This window comes from Thermobia domestica, chromosome 3 (genome assembly GCF_964235325.1).
Source record: "Thermobia domestica chromosome 3, izTheDome1.hap1.1, whole genome shotgun sequence".
In the NCBI taxonomy this organism is placed as follows: domain Eukaryota; kingdom Metazoa; phylum Arthropoda; class Insecta; order Zygentoma; family Lepismatidae; genus Thermobia; species Thermobia domestica.
This window is the reverse complement of record NC_137456.1, coordinates 261,919,734-261,943,479: the sequence shown is the minus strand read 5'-3', so window position 1 is coordinate 261,943,479 and position 23,746 is coordinate 261,919,734. Positions and strand designations below refer to the sequence as shown.

The window sequence follows — 23,746 nt, the reverse complement described above, 5'->3', positions numbered from 1 at the left end:
CCAAAATATTAATGTCACAGTAAGGCAAGAACCATATTACGTGCTTGAAACGTGATCGTAAGTTGTAATATGTTGCAGCGTCGCATTGGCCATCAAAGGATCAAATTCTTTTTTTTTTCGCTTAAGTTTGTAATCAATGAAGTAAATGATGCCATATTCTTTCTATATAGATATCTTTTTTTTTAATATTATACAATATGTGTAACTTCTGTTCGATTGGTTTCCAACAACCTGATACATTAGCTTGTCTCTTTGATTGATCAACAACCAATATAAAGATCAAATTATAATTTTCAAACTTTATACCTGTGAAGCCTATTGATCTGATTATCTGAGAATTTAAAATTCAAATGAACGATTTATTTTTTAAAATTCAACGGAAAGAGTTTGAGATAAGTCCAATTTTATTTTATGGTATTTCTAATGAAAATTAACAAGCGTGTTAGTGTATCAGAATATGGAGTGGCATTATTCCTAAGACAATTATAGAGTTTTTGGTGTTTCCTGTAAATTAATTTAATATCAGTTTCATTTTAATCAGTAGTGTTATTCCTGAACATCATTAGGTTTTGGCTTTTTTTTGTTTCCTCGCGAACTACGCACGAGGAATGTCATTGTTATTTGACAAAGTATTGCAGTATCATTTGTATCAACTGTATTGTCCATGTACCATATTAGATTTGGATTTATATAATTTCGAGGATAAGAAAACAGTTTTCTCTGATGATTTTTAGTTCAGACACCTTTGGGCACTGTTAATCATTTATATATACCTTTGAAAAACGGGTAAATTAGAAATAGGGAACTCTGATCTGAGAACTGAAAGTTTTTTCTCGTTATGGATACATTTGTTTATCTACATTTTCAGTCCGTTTGTTTTATCTATATTTTTGTTTTAATATAATTACATCTGAAGTTACTGCCTTGAGAGAAACCAACAAACATTATCGGCGTTTTAATCCCGAGGGATGAATGTTGGAAATAGGGATAAATATTCCTGCTAATATGACAGATACTATTCAGTGAGTAAAGATATCATTCCAACATACAATGGATTATTTATTATAAAATCTTGATTAATTTCCCATGATTAGATTGTGAATGTTATCAAATGATATAAAGAATTTGCCGATCCATTTATCCTTTAGAAGGGTAAATAATCTACCTTTGGAGATTTTGTGAGCATTGTTTGGTCGTATACTACACAGCAAGACACGTTCTCATTAACAAATGTTTCATGGTGTATTTTGACAAGCTAAATAAGAATCATGGAAACGGACCAAAACTACTGCAACGTAGTATGTCGAAACAAACAAGGAAGACATCTTACGAGTGAAATTACAGTAAAAAAGTGTTTCTTATGCAACAGTGGTTGCTTTTCGTCTGAAGAAGTATATGGATATTAACATGAAAACTTACAAACAGTAAAAAGACCAGGGGGAGTCTGTCGTTAATTGAATCGTACAGGAACTATGCCTAAATCCTCGGGGAATATGGACCACGGTACTTCAGTAGCAGATTTGAGACAATTTCAAGGCTATTTAACGAAACTGGTATACACACAAATAAATTTTGATAATATTTTACCCATAAACGAAAGTAAGATGAATCAACTAAACTTTATCATCGTCACTGAATTTAATTAATGTCACGTTACAGACTCCTTCCGAAATTTTAGAGGTGCTGCGTTAATGCATTCTTGTTTTATAGGTGCCTTCATACTTATTCATAAAGCAGCGATTTAGGATTTAGATTTCTGGGCTTTCGGCATATAAGGCAACTTAGCACGTCACGTTTGAAAGATGACATCCATCGGCGGGCACACTATGCGGGGAATGGAAAAAGGATTTGGGAAGGAAGGAAGCGGCCTGGGATCTATAAGTTAGGTACAATCCCGGCATATGCCTGGTGTGAATGAGGAAAACCTCATTCAGGGTGGCTAGCCTGAAAAATCTTTTACACTTTTCCAAACAAGTGCCCCAACGGGAATGGAACCAAGGACTGCTCGCATTGTAGGTGAGAACGTTAGCGCCTACGCTACGCGGGGGCTTATTCATGAAGGAATCAACTCTCATTAAATAGCAGGGTCAATGACGTGAATAACCTTAAAACATACATTTTTGGCAATTGGTTAGCTACAAAAAGGAAACGAGATGAATCTATGGGCACATACCATGGTTCTACGTTACCATAACCAATTTTATAATTTGCCCTATTTCCAATATTTAAGTTTTGTCCTGTACACCATCTCCCGAATATTTAAAGGAAGCGACTTTAGTGTATCCCAATTGTTGGCCACTATAGTGATTAATCACGTAATAAAATATAATAGGATATATTAGGTCAAAATCCTTACAAATTTATATTTATTGCAATTTTGTATTCATTAAACTGAACGAGATGGGTTCCTAAACATTTTGGTGTACTTGTCCTGATTCTATATACCCCTACTGGGGAAGTTCAAAATACCCATTGTCAGTTATTTTAAGGTACCACGTGTCATGAACATTGATTTAGCAACAATGGGGCCAAAATTCGCCCGACATCACTAGTATTCAAAGAAAAATTACTGTAATATTCCGGTGCCTATATTCTCACAGAGATAGAAAGCTGCATAGATATAAAATATTGTATCCACATCTATACCGCATATGAAGCATCTATGTTCACAGTCGCGTCTACAACCTCTCTGTTCGTATCTCAATCTCAACCACAGATAATGAGGTACTGTATACAGGCAATTTGTTTCTCCTACGACAATGATGATGTAAAAAATAATTTCTGACACTATAATTGTATTTCACACCTATTTTTGTTATTTATATAATATGTCATCAAAAAATTCTAACTGAACTCTAAATACAATATGTTTCTAACGTAAGTAAAAAACGTTAACTAAAGTGTACTAAAGATCATGCATTAACAAATTACTAAATTCATGTAAAACATAATACTTCCTTACGAGTTCCACTCATATTGGAATGCTTCCACTAAATTGTATGTTAATTTATTGCCATGGGAGTCTCAAGACAGATTGAGAAGTTAAAAAGTTATTATGTTGTTGTAGTAAAGAGTATATTACCGTAGTTCCTAAGATTATAATTTTTAAAACATAACAATTTCTTGATAATAATAAATGATGAAAATGTATTATCAACTATTAATAATTGAAACACTTAACTCTTTTGTACTGAAATATTACTAAGTTTCTTCAAAATGTAAATAAAAAATGAACAAATTCTTCTAGGTGAAAGAATTGAAGAGAAAAACTAAACATTATTCCCTTCTCTTAGGAACCGTCAAACGGTGCAATGCTGATAAAATTTTCGAGTAAAGAGATAGGTAACTTCAAAATGATTATAGCTCGTATTGGAAAGAAAATTATATTATGTATATCCATGCTACATTTTTACATTAATACAAAAACGGAATTAATTAGTGTTAACATATGACGGAAATAATAGTAATTAGTACAATATCAGCATTGTCCTAAGATCGGGGCACTGCTATCACAGTCAATTGAATTGCCATTATCTTCCCGTAGATGTCAGTCATTGGATCAACAATGCTAATATAGCAGAAATTTCCTCTTTTAGCTGATTCTGTACGCATGTAACATGAAATACTTCTTTCAGATTTTGTCCGTTTCCACACAGGACGCATGGAAAATAGAAGTTGTGCAACCTAGAACTTCTATTAAACGATTTGGGTAACACAGTAGTATAACAGAATCAAAATATTTTCAGCATGAGACCTTAATGTATCAAGGAACATGACAATTCAGGAAAAGAATAACACAGAAAATATACATTCCAAAAAAAATCATTCAAGATGAGCACTGATAAACAAATAAAATTAAATACAGCTATTCTGCTTCTGTGAATGGAGTACACATTTTAATGAACTTTCGCTGCTGATCAATTGTGTACAATACCTGTACCGTATAAAAACATGTAGTTCTCATAATAAATAAGAGTAAATAAAATTAACATATTTGCCACAAAACCATTGGGTTACATATCAAAGATAATCTTACGAACATTTATTTACTGCACATTCGGACCCTCAAATGAAACTCATAAAGACGTAGTAATGCCCCTTCTGTCTAGCACAGGCTGAAGTGACAGCTGGACCACATCGTTAACGGACACAGTATTGACGTCACCTTGTTCATACCAGTAAAACATAGTACCATTCATATTTTTGTGAACAGATCTAACATCATAAAATGAATCAACTACTTGAATTACTTGTCTAACGAAATGACTCAGTGGTTTCTTTCCTTAGTAGTTAACCATTAACCACTGACAAAATTTAATACACTACGATTTTCGTGTTCATCATCACTCAGTGCACCATCTGAGTTTGCAGCTGAAGGCAAGTCCTATAAACACGTTATGTCCCTCTTCTTGATACGATGTTATGGGTCATTATCAGGCACAAAGTGGGCAAGTAAATTAAGTAATTATGGATATTATTGTTCAGCATCGTCAATCTGTTTAACATTACTCCATTTCGATAACATTTTGCTCCTCTATGAATAAGGTCATTTTTGGCAATACAACGTGAGATACCATTACAATAATATTTGCAGAAAGCGAAACTGATATCGTTCCTACAATAATCTACCTGGAAAATATTTATAAATTTCCTGTGTAAAAAAGTACAGACCTCTTAAATTGACTCATGAAAAATTGCAAAATAGACCATGTAAAATTTTTTTTGCCAAAGTGGGCTTAAAATACACATTATATAAGACCTGTATTAACTTTTATATATGAGAAGAACTGATATAAACATATATATTTGAAGTTTTTTATATTTTGCATATTTTATACTCAGGCTAAAATCGAAAACTTTCTCCCTTCTTGTACAGGCTTTGATCTTAGGTTCGCCGAACCTCGGTTAAGGAAATTACGGAAGAACTCAAACCTTTCATTTCAAAACATTTCACTGATTTTCATTTCATTTCAAATGATTTCGATGTCACATCCTCGGTCATACCCTTCTCTATTTCGAAAAAGTACCACCTTCTCACTCTTGAAACGCAGTGACACAATATTAGTAAGTTAGTGTGAATAACATCCTGAAGAGACTTGTATGTTTCAGAATATCAGAAACTCTATCAAGCACAACGCTCAGTACACTAACGCAGCCAAACACTACAAAACAACTTTAACTATATCTAATAAACAACATTTCTTTAACATGTTAACATACAATATAACTCTGTTGATACATACTTATATAAACGGGAAACGGGACATAAAATTCGCACTTCTCAACTGTGTTGCAACAGCTACGTCCACCCTTCCGTCTCCCGACGGGTAATGGAGCAAGAAAGGTTAAGCATACCGTGAAAGAATTTTTTGGAATCAATTCATTGTGGCAAAAATATGTTACAGTTTTTTCACAAACTCGATATTCAAATAGAATATGACAGAAATTAACTGTTTCCTCTCAAACTTTATTGTCATAGAAAGAAAGCGAAGGTAGATAGCGACAATGGGTTTCGGAAATCAATTCTGTATCTGAAGAAAAGACGTCATCTTCATCCCCAGCTTTTCACTAAAGCATGAAATCCTAAAGATTACTATGGCAGTAGCTTTCAATATTAATTTTCATAAAACAAAACTAACACTGTATAAGAAGAAACGTTCTCCTGGAAATTGTTTAGCATTCCTAAAATAGTTCTAATATCTTAACTTAACTCTTTATTTAATTAGAAGTAGTGCGAGAACGTCCTTCAACGTTACTGAATAAAGACGGGAAACGGTGACAAATGGAAACCCGAATCAATTCAGCAAAATATATAATCTCCACCTTAACACTCTACTAAAACGGATAGTGCTAGAAACTTATCTGAAGGTTTAAATGTTGGTCTCTAAAGAGCAACAACAAGAATGATAAGAGATATGAAAAAGAGAAATTAGGAATCAATTAAGGAATCACAGAAGACATTTCATTTGGACATTTATTCTTGTTCGTTAATCCGAAATTGTGGTACTCTACAATTTCCACTTTCAACACTGATTACCGTAAAGGAAACCGGTAACAAATTAAGAAGCGTTTAATAGCATGGTATTAATGGCACGAAAATAGGTCCCATCTTTTTTCTCTTTTGCAATAGGAAGTTGTAGAATTTTATTACTATTTTCGGTTTCAGTGTTGATTACCATTCACCATAGAGCAAATATGTTCAAATATACTGAGTAATAACTTTCTCATATGGATTCAGTGCCATAACAATAAGTATACACTCTACACCAATATATGTATTGCAGTTGGGATTGGTTTAAATCTATGATTTCCAATTTCAACGTTGATCCCCATATAGTAATATGTACCGGAAAATTAGTTTCTGATGTGGATTCATCAAGGCAAGATTACTTTCCTACTCCGACTTTACACACCTATTATAAGCAGAAATAGGGGTACGCAATTGTTTAGTGATGGAGCTTTTACATCTATGCATGGGGTTCATGGTTCGGTATCACGTCGCGTCAAGTGAACTTTGTGGCTGACAAACACCGCGTGTGTGGGTTTCCTCGTGTTCTCCCATTTCCTCCCACATCCTTCAGTCTACCATTTCATTCATTTCTCATCATCACCGCCTCCTTTTGTTTACTTTCATTTTCAAAGAGAAATAATAGAATTTTTCTAATGCCTCAGGTTTTAATATGTTCCCCATCAAGTAACGACTGTAATAACAGGGATAAAAGATTATTATATTGATTCATTATTTAATATCTTTTAGCGAGACTTTCACTGGTAAATAGCACAGAGCAGAAGTCAACTTCAAAGATGGCTACTCTTCCAGCTTTTGTTTCGAAAATCCCTTCTGAAGGAAGTCCTTTTTATATTCGATTGAAAACTGATGTGTTACAAGTGTTGATTTTTCGTCTTTAAAAATTGTGTGAAGAGGAAATCTCACCGCCTTTACTGGTATCTCCGAACCAACATTCGTGAAAAAACTGATTAACTTAAATTACTCAAATGACCTGCATCATTGACTTTGCAGGAGTATCAGATCAGATTGGTTATGATCGAAAGCTGCACATATTTGAAACCGTAGAGAAATTGTATGAAAATTTAGTTGTATAACCCGAAATGGCAGCGCTTATATGCTTATAAACACTCTCGACTTGTTTGGATGAAAAATGTAAGAATATATTTTCAAAGAGTAAATAATTCCTTTATTGCAAACAGTTAACTAATTTACAAGTAGTTAGAAGTAGAGGTCCCTGTATAGTGGAGAAAAATTTACGTATTATATATATATATATATATATATATATATATATATATATATATATATATATATATATATATATATGTATATATATATCGGGCGTTTGGATTAAATTCCTGACATGGACATGAGACAAAAAGGATAGACCAACCTGGCTGCAGAAATGCTTCCTTTCGCAATTATAGGCTACCGAAAACATGATCAAAATCAACTTTAAAGGTCTATAGCTCCAATACAATGGGACCTACCGTAGCCGGGACAAGACTTCACTTAGGGACTAATATGTGTCCTATCCAAATATCCAAAGTTCAGAATTCTGCATACTTTCGCAACAGTATTTACATAGGTAGTTGGTGACTACCTTAAATTATATGCCCGTTGAAAAACTCCCTCTATAAAAATTGTTGCGTAAGTACCTTAGGGTTCTGAAATATGTATTTTTGGATAGGGTACATGTTAGTTTCTAAATGAAGTCCGGACACGACTACGGTATGTCCCATACTTTTGAAACTATGGACCTTTAAAGTTCATTTTTGCAAAGTTTTCGGTACCCTATAGCTCCGAAAAGAAGCATTTGAGCACCAAGGTTGGTCTGTACTTTTTGTCTTATCTTCGTGTCAGGAATCATCTCGCAAACGTCGTTTTTATTGTTTTGAAAGACCCTATATAATATAATTTGAATACAAACACACACACACACACATATACATATATATATATATATATATACATATATATATATATATATATAATTTGAATGCTGATATTTTTCTTAGGTTTCAGAAAAGATCTTTTAGATATGAAGTACATTGAAACGTTAATATGTCACACTACTTTTGTATAGTACTGCATTGAATGGCGTTGCAAAGTAGAATCTCTGAATATAACCATATACCCTAGTTGAGTCCGTACTTTCTATTTTAACTTTTCTTTATTTTCCAGCTTTATATGTTTACTTCATTACTATTGTGTGCAGTTATTACAGAGAACTTAAAGAACAGAATTCATCACATGAAGCTGGAACAGATATACCAGGAGAAAATTATTATCAGATGCAGAACACTACTCCGCTAGAGTTTGGTACGCCAGTACAATATAATGCTCAGGGAAAATACGATATTACATTCAGTCAATATACGTACTGAAACATACCACCTGTTATCAGACCTGAATGAGTGAAAATCTCGTAATAGGAAATTAGTCAATCAAATATCTGTTATATTAATAAGTCGATGTGTGTGATCCTCTAGTGTGAAGAATAAGTACTTTACTGTAAGTGGAAAATCTTGTATTTCAATATAGAAAAATCAAAATTATTAGAATAATAAGCAGTTTTAATCATTTATTTAACTACTAAATCATAATATTTGTACTTAATAAGGATGTTTTATATCTTTTTTATTTGAATGCATTATATAATAACAGGTTAGCACTCATATTTTTATAAAAAATGTATAAGGTACTAAAATACATTGTTTTCAAGAAACATGCAATTTCTAATAAATTTGTACAAAATATCAACGGCATTTCTGGATATTCTTCAAAAGACATAGTTATAATTGGTAAGCTGGCAAGCTGGAAAATGAAAATATTTGTACATGCAGCGCAAAATATCTGTTCCTTCATATTCTCAAGAACATTTTAAAAAATACCTATAATGAGATCTACCTCAGTTTTCCACTAATTCTTCAAAACAGTAAGTGTAAATCGAATATCATGTTAAGATTAGGCAATTAAGAGAATTCTTTCCTTGCAACATTTTGTAGCATCATAAATCTCACTGACATACTTAAAAAATCAATGTTGTGATATATGTGAGAGCTGAATTTCATATCTTGTTATATTTTATGAACATTACCGGATTAATAGTAAATAGTATAAAAAAATTATGTACGCAAAATCAGAAACTCTTGTTTCTCATATTACTTTAAAAATCTGTACATACTTAGGATTATACAAAATGGATTGAGGTCCAACATTAACTCTCGTTAACATTTTTTTTTTTTTTTTTTTGCTGCAGTTCTCTAAAATTTTGAATGTCAATTGTTTGTTGTGTTTGGCTTATCTTTCCTTATGTTGAACGTCGTTTTTTATGAACATTTATCTTATATGTATCATGGGAGAATTTAAGGTCAACGTTCCAATTAACACAAGAATATCATTACAAAATCTCTTCTGTTTGTTGTACTCAAGTAGTTTAAACCGTGGAACATTCCAAACATTAACACAAACTGGTGTTAAACCAAAAAAAAAATAAAAATAAAAATTTGCTAGAAATTACTCGTGAAATGTCTTGTCTACACACATAGTTTTAAACTTTTAGGTGAAATTTACATGGTTTACCATATGTTCAACAAGATCGAGGTCTCCATTCCCACTACTGCTATTAGTACAAACAGACAGAAACAGATAGTAAAACATATTCTAGTCTCACCTTTCTCTACTGAACATGATTAATCATAATATTCGGAAATGGGCCTCCATTGTTTCTCTTCGTATGTTTTATTTTTCGAACAGTTGCATCCTTTAAAGCGTTGTATAACCGTCTTATCGACATCGTTTTTGTATAACTAGTAACTAAAATACATACTATATATGCAGTGAGCAGGACCGAGGAAGGCTCGTCAGTAGGGTCAGTCACTTCCCAAATTTTCAATATTTTCTTTTGTTTGCATATATGAATGTATGATTAACTCGAGTTAGCTTCCGCTAAAAATTACCCGCCTGCTTGCTAATTAAACTGGCTACAAGCTTTGGAGAAAGAGAAAATGAATCACATGATTTGAAGCCGATATAAATTTCCGATAAAATTTACACTATAAAGTACTTGTATCACATGCAATCTATAAAGCTGAAAAGAAAAAGAAAAGAAACGGAAAGAAATGAACAAAACTCAAAAGTTCAAAAGGATATAACATCTAAGTCACTTCATTTAATTGGCTTCTTATGTGTAATCGTTCTATTTGATCTGCCTCAAAAGAATAGCGGATAAACCGACCCTCCCAGAAAGAATTCCCACCCCATGTTTATATCTACTTTTCATCTACTTCTTATCAGAAACAGTAAAATTGGAATAGAAGTAGAGAAACAGGGAGTAACTGTTGTGTTTATCATGGTACAGACTTATATGATAGTACAATTAAATTTTCTTTCGTTTAACATTAAATATTACTTTCTTTTTCTGAAACAAAAGTGATGGATTATAAAGGTAGCCAAGAAAGTTCTATCACTTTTTGTGGAGGCCTGCGTTCAAATCGCTCTCAAACCGAGAATTGAATTTGAATGGCGGTACAATCGAAAGTCAGTTATTGGTGTAGGTACATCCAACACACTGCCTGGATGTTGGATGTACCTACAGTACACAGCTGTTCAGTTACACCGTTAACTTGCAAAAGTTCAGAGTGAACATGGGACCTCCAGTGAGCGTCATAAGGGAGTGTATGCAGTTAAAACTGGGTCAAACGCCGCTGCGGCTGGGCGGAATGTATGCCTGGCCTTTGGAAAGGGTGTTGGGACGGCGCAGACAGTGCAAACAAACAGAGTAGTGGAACAAACACAGAGTTGGTTTTCGGGCACGTTTGCGTCTTCGAGTATTTCGTCACCATCCTTAAACTTGTTAAACTAACACATGTATAAAATGAAGATATTGAGGCAGCAATTAAGGCTAACAGTGGCAAGACATGTAAGGAACTAGGACTACAGTTCAGTATGAGTGGAAACACCATTCGGCAGCACATACATCCTCTTGGGAAGAACTACAATTTGTGTCGATGAGCCCCGTATGATTTTCTCCTGGCCAGAAGGCAACGCTAGCAGACGCCTCTTTCTCTGCTGTCTCGTCTGAGGAAGAAGCTATTTCTGGACAGGCTGTTGACATGTGATGAGACGTGGGTCCTGTACAAAGCTCCATAGCGCCATAATCATTGGTGAGCATCCCATGAAGATGTTCGAAAAAAGCCAAAACCTCCACTGCACAGGAAGAAGGTTCTCCTGTTTGTTTGGTGAATTGTTCGTGGCATCGTGCATTTGGGAACTACTACCAGCTGGCCAGAGCATCAATGCAACTGTGTCTCTCAGTAGTTGAACCGTGTTCAAGAAAATCTCAAAACTCTCTAGCCAGCACTTTTGAATTGAAAAGTTATCCTTTTATTACAGGACAACGCAAAGAGCCACGTGGCTAGGATGACCCGAGACAAAATTCTACTCCTTGGATGGGAAATCCCATTGCATCCGCCATACTGCTCGGACATTGCACCGCCCTATTATTATCTGTTACACACCTTGGACAATCACTTCGAGGACACCAGATCAAATCCCTAGTAGAGGTACAAAATGAATTTGACACTTCTTCGAATCACGGCCCCCCAAGTTCTACCGTGATGAAATCCATGTCCTTCCAGAACGTTGGCAGAAGGTATACTGATGGCGATTCTTTTTGATCTTCCAGGTACGTCTTAGGTGACATATCGATGTTCGAGGGTGGTGGGTGAAGAAGCCACAGAACTTTGTTGGTTACCTTTATAGATGAGAAAAAAATAAGGAAAAATAATGCAATAAAAGTTCTCATATTCAATTTGGACGTAAATCAAATCTTAGTGTAGCGAATTAGGTAACGTCGCATTGTTGTTATACAACCGTTCTGCACGCCAGATCCAGCTTCGAATCTCCATGCAATTCATGAAGTTTGCATCCCAGTTTAAGGTGTATGATTTCATTTCATGTACATTCGATTTTGAAAAGTAATCCACACTAAATATATTTTCATGAAAGTTTCAATACTATTTCCAGCTTTCTCATCTGAATACGTAAAAATGGATTGATTTATTATAGCTGAATATCGTTTCGCATCAACATTTTTCTACTACTAATTTTAAAAATTTTAGTATCTCCCAATTTGAAAGTTCTGGAACCGAAAGCTAGAACAACATACTGATCTACATACATGTAACATGTCGTGGTCTACCATAAACGAAAATTCAATAGACATCACTTTCCTTTTCTTTTTACTCAAACGTTAGAGTTTGAGAGCGGTATCCCTGGAACCAAAAAAAATGTAGAACATATATTTCGCAGCTTTGCACATCAAGATTACCGCGATCATAAGTACGATTCCGTTTGGATGCATTTTTAGGCAAATGTTGTACCGAGTCCTAATATTCAATAAGGAAATAACGCCTGAATTTTATGAAACGAAACTATCACTTTCTGATGGAAATTTACCTAAATATTCCCTGGAAAAGGAACCAATGTATACAACGATGTATCTTTGAAGTAAAACGCGCGTTTTTGAGTGATAGTACATTTTGCCTTTTGTTACAATAATTAATTTGGTACGCGCACTTTTCTACTATCAGGCTATTTCATGAAATGCTTAAAAGTTTAAAATACTCAGTTATTAACAAGATCGATAAATGAAAAATCTTCATCTTTGAATTTACATTAATTTTATTGAGTTTATTTAGTTTATAAAGTGTCTTTTCTTTCGACTTAGAGCAGATATATGACATTTATTTCAAAGAACGGCTGATGTAACATTCATTAACTTCTCGTCTCATTGTATTCAGTTGCTACCCACTGAACAAGTGATTGCTCGCTAGTAAGGGAACAAACATAGAGTGAACAATTTCAACCCTAACAAAAGAGATTTGTCTTACTTTTTCAGAAGAAAACCTATTTGTATATGTGTGAAGTAAATTATTTTACAAATTTAGTAACACTGATAATAATGAAACGCGGTTCAATAAAGATCCCGATACGGAATCTTACACTGATCCTTAACACATGCCTACATATTCATTCATTCAGTGTAGTATTTCGTCTGTGGTTTAACTACGTTTAGTGAAGATGAAGAGCTGGAAACTTTTTATGATGGCCAAGGTGTTAATTTGCAAATATCAGGGCACTTGAATAAGCGAGAGGCTTGAACTCTCTTAAAATGAATAATTGAGTGGCTTACTAACGCTGTATTCCATCACTTATATCAAACCAATGATATATCAGCGTCTCTACACTGTGAACGTAGTTCAGATACACTACCTAAAATATTTTTTAAACGGAACCTATCGTCAGACATTTACAAAATGCATTCCTTTATCATACTCGATTCTATGCTGAAACGTTATGAATGATTGGGAAGTCATAGACACTTGGATCCTACAGTGTATTTTACAAGAACCGAAAATATGTTTGAGGGAACTATTGTGGAATATGTTTTCTGGCACATAATGTGAATTCATTCTTTATTCTTTACTAAGATCGTGGAGAAGAAAGTTTTAAAGAAAGTATGAACAATATTCCTACGTCAAATAAATATACTGAGAAGAAATATCGTGGAACACAATTAATTTTTCATGGAACATTTCTATTAAGTTCTTCATAGCTTTTAGTCGCATGCAGTTGGATGAAGAGGACACCTGAAGCTAAGGCTGCACTACAATGCACAAATATCGAACCAGCCTTGAAAGTTACTGAAGAAAATTCTTTTTATAATAGAATATTAATTGTATAATGAAACTTAAAATTTGAGATAACTTATTTTATTCTCTTATTATTAACGGGTATCAGCCGCAAATATTGACGATGAATTGGGTACCGTAAAGAAAGAATGTACTATGTATTAAAGATTTTTTAAAAAAATTACGTAGTTACTACCAAAAAACTGTTTTCTATTTACGTAAATTACAGCATGAAGTAGATTTTTATTCTCTTTTACTTCCTTATTCTTTACAAATTCTTACAAAATCAAACAGTTAGGTGGTTTTGAAAGATTGTAGGAGCGCTTATACACTCTGTAAAGAAAAAATAGCGACACTCGCTCGGATATAGTTTTCACAACATACATTAAACAATATGAGTTTTTACATGAATTACTGATAATATCACAATGCATATTCTTAATGACCAGTTCATTCTTAATACTTGCGGCGCAGTTTCAGGTTTTTTATATGCATATAAGGAATTTATATGCATATATTAGTAGCTATGTGTGTTTTAAGCAAAGACGGCTGTGGGAAGAATTATACGTAAAAGTTTGAAAATCAACAATAATAGCACAAAACAAAAAACGTAATTTCTTAAGAGTAAGACATATTGTGTACAAACATTGAGAGGTACAATACATCAAACTAGATTTCGTATGTGTACCATGGGCTTTAGGACTTGCAGGGGAATCGTGGAGGCCTTTCGGTGACAGGGCTATTGTAAAATGCAACCTTGATTTCATAGAATTACTCCCGGATTATCTGTTCCGTGAGTTCCATTTTATCCGAGATAGTTGTCTATTGAGTCTTCTGCTCATATCGACCCAAACTTTATAATTTACAAAATTGTCTGTTTGGAGATGAATCACAACTGATTCACTTTCAATAATACAGAATAATGGATGGTGCTTTATTTTTGACACGTCACATTTTGGAAGATTTACAGGTAAAAATAATGTTTTTTTTTTTTTTTTTTTGTGGAAGGACATATTACTAAAGAACAAATTTCTGCAGGTGATAGGATTAAATACAAAGTAAGACAACTGTATTTTACGCTTACAAATGTTGGGTTAGTAGTGTAAGATAATTTTAAGTGCTTTACGACGAATAAAATAAGTGAGCTCATATAAATGAGAATTGCATTAAATACTATTTTTTACCAGCGTGTATTTCTGCACAGTGTACAGAATCTGTATTTTATGTTTAAATGTGAAGCACTACTAGTATGGAAGTATGGTATGTACAATTGAAACTCTCATCAGTGCCAAAAAGAAAAAAAAAACACTTGTTCTCACTGTCTCATCTAACATGCAAGCTCACCATCGCTCACGCGCTTGTCCCCTTCGGGTGCACCACCATTATCGCGCGTGACGACAAGCTTCGTTATACCCTGACTCGTGTAGATATCATTCGTGTTTTACTGGGCACTCACCACACGTTAGTTTGTATTTCTTCCACTTTACGTTTTATGTCGTACATCTGGACGCCGTATTTACATGCAAATAGATAAAGAGTAGTAATTTTTCAGAAAATATTCCGAGTGGTGCTCCAAAAATAAGTCTGCACGCAATTATGTTGGTCAAGCATTAAACATCACTAAAGCATTAAACATCATATAATAATTAAATGGTAATTACCAGTACAGTACAACGGATTGTAATTCAGCAGGTATTGCGGTCTTTCTTGGGCCGGTGGAACAATTCTGTAACGAAAATTAAAATGTCTCGTACGTGGCCCGTAAGTAACCCGCAGAATAACTATGCATACAACACTTAGTGCATTTCTGTCCATCTCACTTTGTAATGGATTCCTTAACGATGATTTCGTGTTTAAAACATTCCATTTTGGAGCATATATTTCTACGTTCTTGCGTATGTAAGCGGTAACATCTACACAAGTTTTGATTACTTATAGAACATTACTGTAAAATTTATGGAAAAAAGTATGTAAGCTAATTTAAAAAAATATATATATGTTTCAAGAATATATACCAGCACCTAATTTTTATCTTTTAAATATAAACACAGCTTTCATAAATTAAACAGAAATATAGCACCCAGTGGCATAACTACGTTTTATGGTTCCCCGAAAGAAAATACCCAGTCTCCCTTAACATTTTTGTGGAATGATAGATAACGTAATAAATAACCATACTTCCTTATCTTTGTGAATAATGAGTTAAAAGCGTGCAAATGCTAAGCCTAAATATTCATAAATGAAAATCACATTGAATTCACTCAATAAAGTTCAGAAAGGAAGATGGACTTGCCTCTTTGCACTCAGGACGTCAGGTTTCATGAAGAGTAGCAGGAATTAATTGAATGATTTTCTTCTTGTTTTCCTGTCAGCAAAATCCTTTCGCGCACATCCATTTTTTAGCTTCTTCCTCCTTTACTGAGAGAAGTGCTAGATTACTTAATATATTTTGCCCTATTGTGTTTGGTGTATTATTTTTATTATTATTACTATTAATTACACTTTTCAGAACGACCGCTCCGCATAAATGACATTCACAGGGAGCGTGAGAAACAACAAATGCGCTGTAATAACTTCTGCAAAGCTAGACGTCAATGATATATTTCACAATTACTTATTGTAAGTTGAAACTCAAAACACTTATTTAAGATTTCAGCTGTTTCACAAAGCAAATTACTTGTATTGGAAACGAGGAACCAATATCACAACTCTTCGCCCTTCTTAGAATTTCCTCATCACTGAGATGAATTATACTGGCAGGAAAGAAAATAGGATATTTGAATACTGTAACACGCAAAGATGTAAAATCGCAATGTAACTGTGAATTTAGTATGTCAAAAAATTTAATATCTATCTGGTTCAATATTTCCCGCGAAAGGAAAATATATAACCTAAAACAGCCGAGCGTACCGACTTTTCCTCTTTTTTGGTTCGCAGTGCTTGACCCACACGTAAAGTCCCACCCCCGAAGATAGTCGAAAAAGGGGAGGATGGAAGTGAATTGGCAACAATACAAAACTGAAAATCATGTTGATTCCACCTATTAGGAGGCTAGGGTGAAGGTCCCATTGGAATTGTCGGGGCCCCGTATTGCGGGGTTTCGCGCCACAGTAGTTACGCCTCTTATAGTACCGGTGGTAATTAATAAATTAGAACCTCTGTTTGATGTGCAGAAACTCATTTTTATGTTAAGTATAACACTCTTTCACGATTTCTTATACACTACACCTTTCGAACATTACTATCCCTTACGAAACATGCATTTATAGCAAACCTCCGTGATGTAGTTCGCTAGAACCTTGGGCTGCACCTAATGATACAAAATGTCAATTGACGTTAAGAAGAAAATGACTAAATCATTTCTAAAGTTTGTCGCATTGTTTTCAAAACTAAATTGAGCGACAATTAAGTTATCATTTTATAATTTATTTGGGAAACCTGATGTAAAGTGATCAACCTCGGAGTTGAGTAACAATATTTCCTAATACATTTTTCAGTGAGTCATTTTAAGAAAGGTAATTGCTTATTCTTTCCGTTTAGTTGAATTGTGTTTATTTAGCACTGTAACAGATTTCACATTAACACATTAAGTTGATTATATCTTATTAGTCAGAGAACCATGTTCAGACAAAGTAATTATGAATTGAAATGACATGAAATCTTTGAGATTTACGTTCAACGGTTATGCCGGTTAGGCTAAAGGAGGCGGTGATAATGAGAAATGATTAAAATTGAGGAATGAAGAAATTGGGGCGAAACGGGAGAACTCCGAGAAAACCACGACCACGGTGTCTATCTACCAGAAAGTTCACACGGCGCGAGCTAGGATCGAACGAGGGGAACAAAGTAATTATTTAAATAATCTATAATATGATATTGAAAATTAGACAGCAATAAATTGCAATAGAAATTCTTTTTTAAAAGCATGATATCCAGGTTAGAATTAAGAACAATTAAACGGACTTTCTTCGGTTATTCCTTTTCATTGTTTTTTTTTTTAAATTTCGAGATAGTTTTGGAATTCGGGGCTAATACAACGTTAACCTAACCTAACCAAAAAAGATCGTAACCCTATGCCGTAGACATCGGAAGACCACCGATGGGCAACTAGAAATATCTCACCAAAAAGTGGCGGTCCCACAGCGACGATCCGCAGTGGATCCACTTCCGTTGTGAAAATTATACCACCAGCAGCAGGGACGCGACGAAACGCCAATGAACAACAAAATTACTCCCCTAAAATATTTTAAATCACCTATATGTGTAATTTGTTACATGAAAGGGGTTAAAAAACACTTTTAAAAAGTAAAAGACTATGTGCCCCAGGGTAGGCGCGAACCACCAACATTTGGATTAATAGTCGCGTACTCTTCCGACTTGGCTACGGAGCGATGGACCAAATGTCGCTTGTACAGACATAAATCATTGAGGTATTTTTCATTTAGCTAATCAGAGTGCTCCTCTAACCGTGTATATTCGACGATAACCGTTGGAGATTAGATAAAATCCGTTCGATATGTAATTTTATAACAAAATGACGCGCGCCTGTTTACTTTATTTCATGGTTCTCCCGTATTTACTTTCAAACGATCGGCTACAGTTGTCATTTAAATTAATACATTTATATGCACCTATCTCAAGTTATTTCACTTTTTGATGTAGAAGCAGGGGTTATTCTTGACCCCCGTAGCTCACTTTAGGAACAATTCGTCAGGAAAAATAATATATAACAATAACAGCATGCACATGACTGGCAATAGTTCGTGTTGGTTCGCGATTCTCCGCGACGAATCGAAGAAGTCCGGACCAAAATGAAGTCCTCGCTGCTACGAAATGGTAACTTTAATACTCCGACTCTAGATATCTCTTTCGATTCAACGAAGGCCTGCCGCCAGTGGCGTACTAACGGCAGTCCTTCAACCCGTCGCTATAGAGACGATCGACACTTACCCGCCAGTGGGTCACTAGGTGTTGGCGACGTTTACGGCATGGGGAACTTTACCCAACCTAATCTAACCTATCCAAAACTGTACTGAATCAAAGAAAATACTGAAATTATTCCAAGAAAGTAAGAAATTTTAATTGAAAAATTCTGGGCCCCGAAATTTAAAATATGCCAAGATTTCAGCAACAAACCGATTGATAAACGGAAAAAGGGTGCACTTTTAGCAGAACATTCATGGAAACCGATTCATTATAAATAATAATACGAGAAATTAATTACACTAAATTTTAACAAAATGGGCCCAAACTTCCCGAACCCTAAGCTAACCCTACCCTACCCTACTTATCGCTCCCTTATGAGAACAATGCCAAACCCTGTGACAAAATCACTTGTTCTGCTCAAGGTGCACTCTCACCGACAAAGTACTAGATGTTAGAAGGTGAACTCATCAAGGAAAAACCGAGAGTCGAACTGTTAAAATCTTTCAATAGATCTTCGAGTGTTCGCATAGACTACCTGTTAAACATACACTCTCCACTTTTGTTTCGAGCTCCTATTTCCTAGTGGAAAAATTAAATGAAATCTTTGAGTTTTACGTCCCACGTTTACGCCGGTTAAGCTACAGGAGACTGTGATGATGAGTAATGAATGAAATGGGGGAATGAAGAATGTTGGAGGAAACCGGAGAACTCCGAGGAAACCCACGCACAAGGTGTTTGTCCACCACAAAGTTCACTTGGCGGGGGCTTGGATCGAACCCGGGAGCCCAAACACAAGAGGTGAACGCTCTACCACTCAGCCACCGCGGCCCCTATTCCTTAGTGTAGATCAATAAGAAAACACACTCATTCATCATGCCTGGTATCATTTTCGACAATCCAGAAATAGTCCAGTATTTACGATTGAATAGTGATGTTTAATACAGCTCTCATTTCTTGTTCCGTCTTAAACTGAATAAAGTATAAACTCTCAAGATTTAATTATCGAGCCAGGCTATTCGTCCTAGTTGACGGGCCAGTTTGATTACAGTTCAAACTGTGACTCTTAAATCAATTTTCACATTAAAATAATTTTAATGATAAACTTGACATGCCTTTATACTTAAGACCATAATGATAAAAGATAGAACAGAATCTTATTGTATTAGAGAATGTGAATACCACTCCTTAGTATCATTGCTGATTGATTTTATGCATGGTGAAGAAAATAACAAAAGATGGTAGTGTTTTCCGAAGAATATTAATATCTGGGATACCAAATTCAAATTGATTTAATATTTTTTTACGCAAGCGGACATAAGGAGAGGTAAAAACAGCACATAATGTAGGGCCTAAGCTTGCTTGGAATATAGGCCATCATAAGAGAAGTATTCTACACAATATAATGTCTCTCACATAAGGAGATTAAGGCGGCCTATACACTACGAGATACATCCTTGGAAATATCTTAACGATTTTTCCTGCGGGTCAAAACGTGTATGGCATCAAATCGCTTGTCATTTACTATGTTCAGAATTATCCTATGAGATTTTTCTTGTTTAGAGCACGCTCTATTTCGGAAAGAAAATTCATAAGATTTTGATTTAAGTGACATGAGGGAAGAGAAAGTGAAAACAAATTTGTTTTCTCCCAGCCAGCAAAGATGCTATTGGCGCAATTATAAGTGCATATGAGGAGAATACATTCTTATGTAATACAAAGTCAATGTTCTGTCACAATAGACATGGGAGGCATACCGCACTGGAAAGAACTGCTGGCAGAGTTTTCGTTTGGGAAATCTGTCACCTCTTCGCAGGATGTGAAACAGCAAAAATCTCCACGTGTATGGCTGAAAGAGTAGGATTTCCTACGAGATATGCCGTAACGTTTGTCCTAAGATATTTCCTAGGATTTATCTGATAGTGTGTATCATGCCTAAGACTCTGGCAGCCACGTAGTAAAATTAATAAAGATCCTCATTACCTGTTAGTCCGCATATATACTGTAAACTTTTTATAGGTTAAGTGTTGTATCGCCGGACAAACTTTAGGAAATTTACCGTCTCAATTTCAGACTTTTTGTTGGTTTGTGCGGAAGAGTGAGTCAAAGTCAGGTGTGGGGAAAAATTGAATTTAATGTTGTTTGTTTCTGATGTAAGTGGTACTGTATATAGCAGTAGCAGATTGCTTGTTTCTGATATTTTAAATGACACTTCATATGGGAGCGACAGAGACTATTTGGCGGAGGGTACACTTGTAATGAGTCAATCTCGGGGAAGGCAGTGTGGAAATGGCGTGTATATTTCTACACAATTGTAACTGATTTCCTACTGGAATTTCAAACACTTATTGGTCTCTGTTTTGAAGGTTTATCATAACCTAACCTCATTTATTACTTTCCTTACTTGTTTGGATATATTTACTACCGCCTCAAACCCATACATAAAGTGTAATCCCAGACAGCACAATGCACGTACAGTATCCGTATAGTACATGTACAATTGCACGGATGCAACATGTGCATCATCTGTATAAATTCACGCCTGTACATATGATGCACATATACATGCCGGGACCTATTCAACATCTTCACGTGCACAGAACATGTGCAACGTACACGTCCTGCACAAGTGATTTACACCTACCGCGCAGGTGATTTACAAGTAGCACGTATTCGATTTACATGTAGTTCACAGGTGATTTACATGTAGGATAGCGGTGATTTACACGTAGCACACAGGTGATTTACATGTAGCACAGGTGATTTACACGCAGTAACCAGGGGATTTACATGTAGGAGAGAGATGATTTACACGTAACACACAGGTGATTTACACGCAGTTCCCAGGTGATTTACATGTAGGACAGAGATGATTTACACGTAACACACAGGTGATTTATACGCAGTACCCAGCTGATTTACATGTAGGACAGAGGTGATTTACACGTAGCACATAGGTGATTTACTCGCAGTACCCAGATGATTTACATGTACGATAGAGATGATTTGAAACACTACCCAAATGACTTACATGTAGTGCACAGGTGATTTCTTCGTAGTACAGAGATGATGTAAAAGCAAATTCGAGGTGCAACGAAAAAAAAGTTTATATATTTCGTGTCTTACGCAGTAACACAATCTATAACTGCATTTTTTTTTAACAAGAGTTTCATTCCCATCCAACGGATGGGCGGGCCGTAGAAGGCAAACCTTCTCTGTGGCCAGAGATATTTTCAACTTTTTGAATTAGATGACATGGAGAATGATTTCAGACTATAGAATAATGTATAACTGCAAAGACATCACCTTCAAAGTATATAACAAGTAACTAATAATTGTTAGTGAGAATTTTAGTTTTGGAGTTTATTATTTGCAACGAGCATAGCTTTAGGTAGTATCTTTGACATATTTACCAAATAACAAATAACGCAACATATTCTACTGTAATCGGTCACGGAAATAATTTTGTAAACCTATGAACTGTCTGACAGTAGTTACATCAGTACAATGCTGCCACCTGTTGTTATTGTATCCTAGCTCAGTGGACGTTATGGAGTTTTTACAATCATTCAGTTTTTATCCGTCAAAAAGTCTCTATAACACCGCCTGGAGGAAAAACGACACCTACCAAAAATGGAGGTTACTTTCTGTTGATGAGAATGAGAGTAAAAGAATGAAAATAAAAGTATACACTTGCACGGTATTATGGACGTCTCATACACACATGCAGTAGCCGTGCAAATACCCATGTGCACACAACGGCTTAAGCACCGGTAATTTAAATGTGCTTCATCCACGCAAATGCACATGTGCACATCCACTGCTCAAGCGTGGGTTATGCACATGCGCTGCATCCACACAAAAGCACATGTGTACATAACGGCTACAGCACGAGTTATATAAATGTGTGCTTCATCCATGCAAATGCACATGTGCACATAACGGCTTAAGCACGGGTTACGTACGTGCGTTGCATCCATGCAAATGCACATGCGTACATAACGGCTTAGGCACGGGTTATACAAATATGTGCTTCATCCTTGCTAATGCACATGTGCACATAACGGCTTAAGTACGAGTTCCGTTCGTGCGCTGCATCCACGCAAATGCACATGTGTATATAACGGCTACAGCACCGGTTATATAAATGTGTGCTTCATCCATGCAAATGCACATGAGCACATAACGGCTTAAGCACGAGTTACGTACGTGCGCTGCATCCATGCAAATGCACATGCGTACATAACGACTTAAGCACGGGTTATATAAATATGTGCTTCATCCATGCAAATGCACATGTGCACATAACGGCTTAAGTACGGGTTCCGTACGTGCGCTGCATCCACGCAAATGCACATGTGTACATAACGGCTTAAGCACGAGTTACGTACGTGCGCTGCATCCATGCAAATGCACATGCGTACATAACGACTTAAGCACGGGTAATATAAATATGTGCTTCATCCATGCAAATGCACATGTGCACATAACGGCTTAAGTACGGGTTCCGTACGTGCGCTGCATCCACGCAAATGCACATGTGTACATAACGGCTTAAGCACGGGTTACGTGCGTGCGCTGCATCCACACAAATGCACATGTGTATATAACGGCTACAGCACGGGTTATATAAATGTGTACTTCATCCATGCAAATGCACATGTGCAAATAGCGATTTTTTAGCACGGGTTCTGTACTTGTGCTTCATCCACGCTAATGCACATGTGTATGTAACGGCTTAGGTACGGGTTATGTAAATGTGTACTTTATCCATGCAAATGCACATGTGCACATGCACGACTTAATCACTGGTTATGTACGTGTGCATAACCCACGTAAATGCACATGTGCACATACACGTGTTATGTATGTGTGCTTCATCCACGCAAATTCACGTGTACGGCTTATGCACGGGTTATGTATGTGTTCATCATCCACACAAATGCACGTGTGCAAATGTACGGCTTATGCATGGATAGTGCACATGTGTCGTACACGTACGTGTTGTCTGGGATATTTCATGTACTATGTTTAGTGCTATACTAGTTTGTGTGTATACTCACCGTCGCTGACGCGCCTGCTCCAAACGACGCATCCTCCGAAAGTCATGCAAACA

At 35.6% G+C, this 23,746-nt stretch overlaps 2 protein-coding genes across 3 annotated transcripts in view; both read left to right on the top strand.

Annotated features, from left to right (window-relative positions):
* Positions 1-8,737, top strand: part of LOC145681628 (uncharacterized) — a 127,639-nt gene extending 118,902 nt beyond the window's left edge. For both annotated transcript variants that reach the window (XM_081753242.1, XM_081753241.1), the window contains exon 6: positions 8,195-8,737. In XM_081753242.1, the coding sequence (XP_081609368.1) occupies positions 8,195-8,397 (203 nt within the window). In that variant the 3' untranslated portion in view covers positions 8,398-8,737. The remainder of the gene's footprint in view (positions 1-8,194) is intronic.
* Positions 8,738-17,067: 8,330 nt separating this feature from the next.
* Positions 17,068-23,746, top strand: part of LOC145681626 (uncharacterized) — a 133,913-nt gene continuing 127,234 nt past the window's right edge. Inside the window, exon 1 of the mRNA XM_081753240.1 lies at positions 17,068-17,222. The gene's annotated coding sequence lies outside the window, so the exon portion shown is untranslated. The remainder of the gene's footprint in view (positions 17,223-23,746) is intronic.